We start from the raw sequence: 2500 nt of genomic DNA on the forward strand, positions 1-2500 counted from the left end.
TGCAGGTCTGCAACAGGTGACATCAAACACTGATCACATGACTGATTCCTTCTCTCTGATTGGCTGATTATAACACAGGTGACATCACACACTGCTCACTCTCCGATTGGCCAATGAGTCTCACCTGGATCTATGAGCTTCATCCTGCTGCAGTCTGATTGGTCAGCGGTGATCGGGCAGCTGTACACTCCTCCTGTCCGATTGGCTGGAACATTAGGCTCCGCCCTCTCCCTGGGAGCCCCGACCAATAGCCTGCCAGGATGATACAGGTGAGATGACGTTAGCTCTGAGTCTGGAGGAAACCAGCTTTCATATATTTGAGCTCAACCTACTCAAGGATGGAAATGTTGTTGCCAGGTGACTGATGGGCGGGAACCAATCAGAGACCTGCTGACCCCAGAACTCCCCGAGGAGAAGAGTCCTGGTGTGCGTGTGTGTGTGTGTGTGCATGAGAGAGTGTGTGCAGTTCATTAGCAGCCAATCCAATTAGAGGACATAAAGAGACAGCGGTTGTCATGGTAACCACAGAGCGCTGAGTGACCTTTGAGTGACCTGCACACTCTGATCATGTGACCCTTCAATAACTTCCTCAAAACCTTCAAAGAACGCTCGACAGACCGTAAAGATGTTTAGTTACACACTCTGAACACATTATTAACACACACACACACACACACACACACACACACACACACACACACACACACACACACAGCTCTGATCTCACATGACAACATGTGAGTCTTGAACATGTTTTCATATTGAATACATTTGTTTTTCACTTTCATTTGATCAATAAACTGATTCATGATCACAGGGTCAATGGAGAGGCAGACCCCCCCCCCCCCCCCATGTGTTGCCCCCCCATATGTATTGCCCCCTCCATGTGTTGCCCCCCCCCCCCCCCCAAAGCTGCTCTCTGCTTCTTCTCTAGTCTGGTGTTCTGCTAGTGTCCTCGTCTCTACTGCTAGCATGAGGCGCTACCTGCAGCTAATCAGGTTCACAGCTCCTGCTCCTCCTGCACCTCCTGCACCTCCAGCTCCTCTTGCTCCTCCTGCTCCTCCTACACCTCCAGCTCCTCCAGCTCCTCCTGCTCCTCCAGCTCCTCCTGTTCCTCCTACACCTCCTGCTCCTCCTGTTCCTCCTGATCCTCCTGTTCCTCCTACACCTCCTGCTCCTCCTGCTCCTCCTAACCCAGCACAGTGCGAAGAGCAGGGAGGAGAAACCAGGAGAGCCGGACATGGACCCAGCAGCAGGACCGCTATCTGCTCCTCTGTGTGAGCAGGAACAGGAGGAACAGGAGGAGCAGGAGGAGCAGGAGGAGCAGGAGGAGCAGGAGGAACAGGAGGAGCAGGAGGAGCAGGAGGAACAGGAGGAGCAGGAGGAGCAGGAGGAGCAGGAGGAACAGGAGGAGCAGGAGGAGCAGGAGGAGCAGGAGGAACAGGAGGAGCAGGAGGAGCAGGAGGAGCAGGAGGAACAGGAGGAGCAGGAGGAGCAGGAGGAGCAGGAGGAGGTTTCTGACCAGACTGTCACTAGTGGAGCTTTTCCATTATACACTTCTAGCTCTAATCCATCAGGGATAGTACCTGGTGCTGCCGGCCTCTGATTGGTCAGAGAGTCATAGTACCTGGTGCTGCCGGCCTCTGATTGGTCAGAGAGTCATAGTACCTGGTGCTGCCGGCCTCTGATTGGTCAGAGAGTCACAGTACCTGGTGCTGCCGGCCTCTGATTGGTCAGAGAGTCACAGTACCTGGTGCTGCCGGCCTCTGATTGGTCAGAGAGTCACAGTACCTGGTGCTGCCGGCCTCTGATTGGTCAGAGAGTCACAGTACCTGGTGCTGCCGGCCTCTGATTGGTCAGAGAGTCACAGTACCTGGTGCTGCCGGCCTCTGATTGGTCAGAGAGTCGCTGGAAGAGTCACGAGACGTCAACACAAGAATCAAACCTCCATCTTTAAACACCGACAGCAGCGTTACAGAGATGAGTTTCTCTTCTCTTTGTGTGACAGGAAGCCTTGATGTCCTCCATTGTTTATGTTGCTATGACGACCTCGCTCACATTGAGGAGGAACTATGAAGTCATGGAGAACCACCTGGTACCAAACCCAGTAGAGTAGAGCTAGAACCGTATAATGGTCCCAAACAGGGGGCAAGAGGACGTGAGACAGACAGGTGGGAGACAGACAGGTGAGAGACAGACAGGTGAGAGACAGACAGGTTAGAGGCAGACAGGTGGGAGACAGACAGGTGGGAGACAGACAGGTGAGAGACAGACAGGTGGGAGACAGACAGGTGGGAGACAGACAGGTGAGAGACAGACAGGTGAGAGGCAGACAGGTGAGAGACAGACAGGTGAGAGACAGACAGGTGAGAGAGACAGACAGGTGAGAGACAGACAGGTGAGAGAGACAGACAGGTGAGAGACAGACAGGTGGGAGACAGACAGGTGAGAGACAGACAGGTGAGAGGCAGACAGGTGGGAGACAGACAGGTGGGAGACA

At 53.9% G+C, this 2500-nt stretch overlaps 1 protein-coding gene across 1 annotated transcript in view; it reads right to left on the bottom strand.

Moving 5' to 3' along the window:
* Positions 1-2500, bottom strand: part of LOC133999530 (integrin alpha-3-like) — a 32032-nt gene that overhangs the window by 28597 nt on the left and 935 nt on the right. Inside the window, exons 3-4 of the mRNA XM_062438738.1 lie at positions 125-252; positions 1-7 (exon numbers count right to left, since the gene is read on the bottom strand). The exon at positions 1-7 is cut by the window's left edge and continues 79 nt beyond it. Of these exons, the coding sequence (XP_062294722.1) occupies positions 1-7; positions 125-252 (135 nt within the window). The remainder of the gene's footprint in view (positions 8-124; positions 253-2500) is intronic.

This window comes from Scomber scombrus, chromosome 18 (assembly GCF_963691925.1).
Source record: "Scomber scombrus chromosome 18, fScoSco1.1, whole genome shotgun sequence".
Classification (NCBI taxonomy): domain Eukaryota; kingdom Metazoa; phylum Chordata; class Actinopteri; order Scombriformes; family Scombridae; genus Scomber; species Scomber scombrus.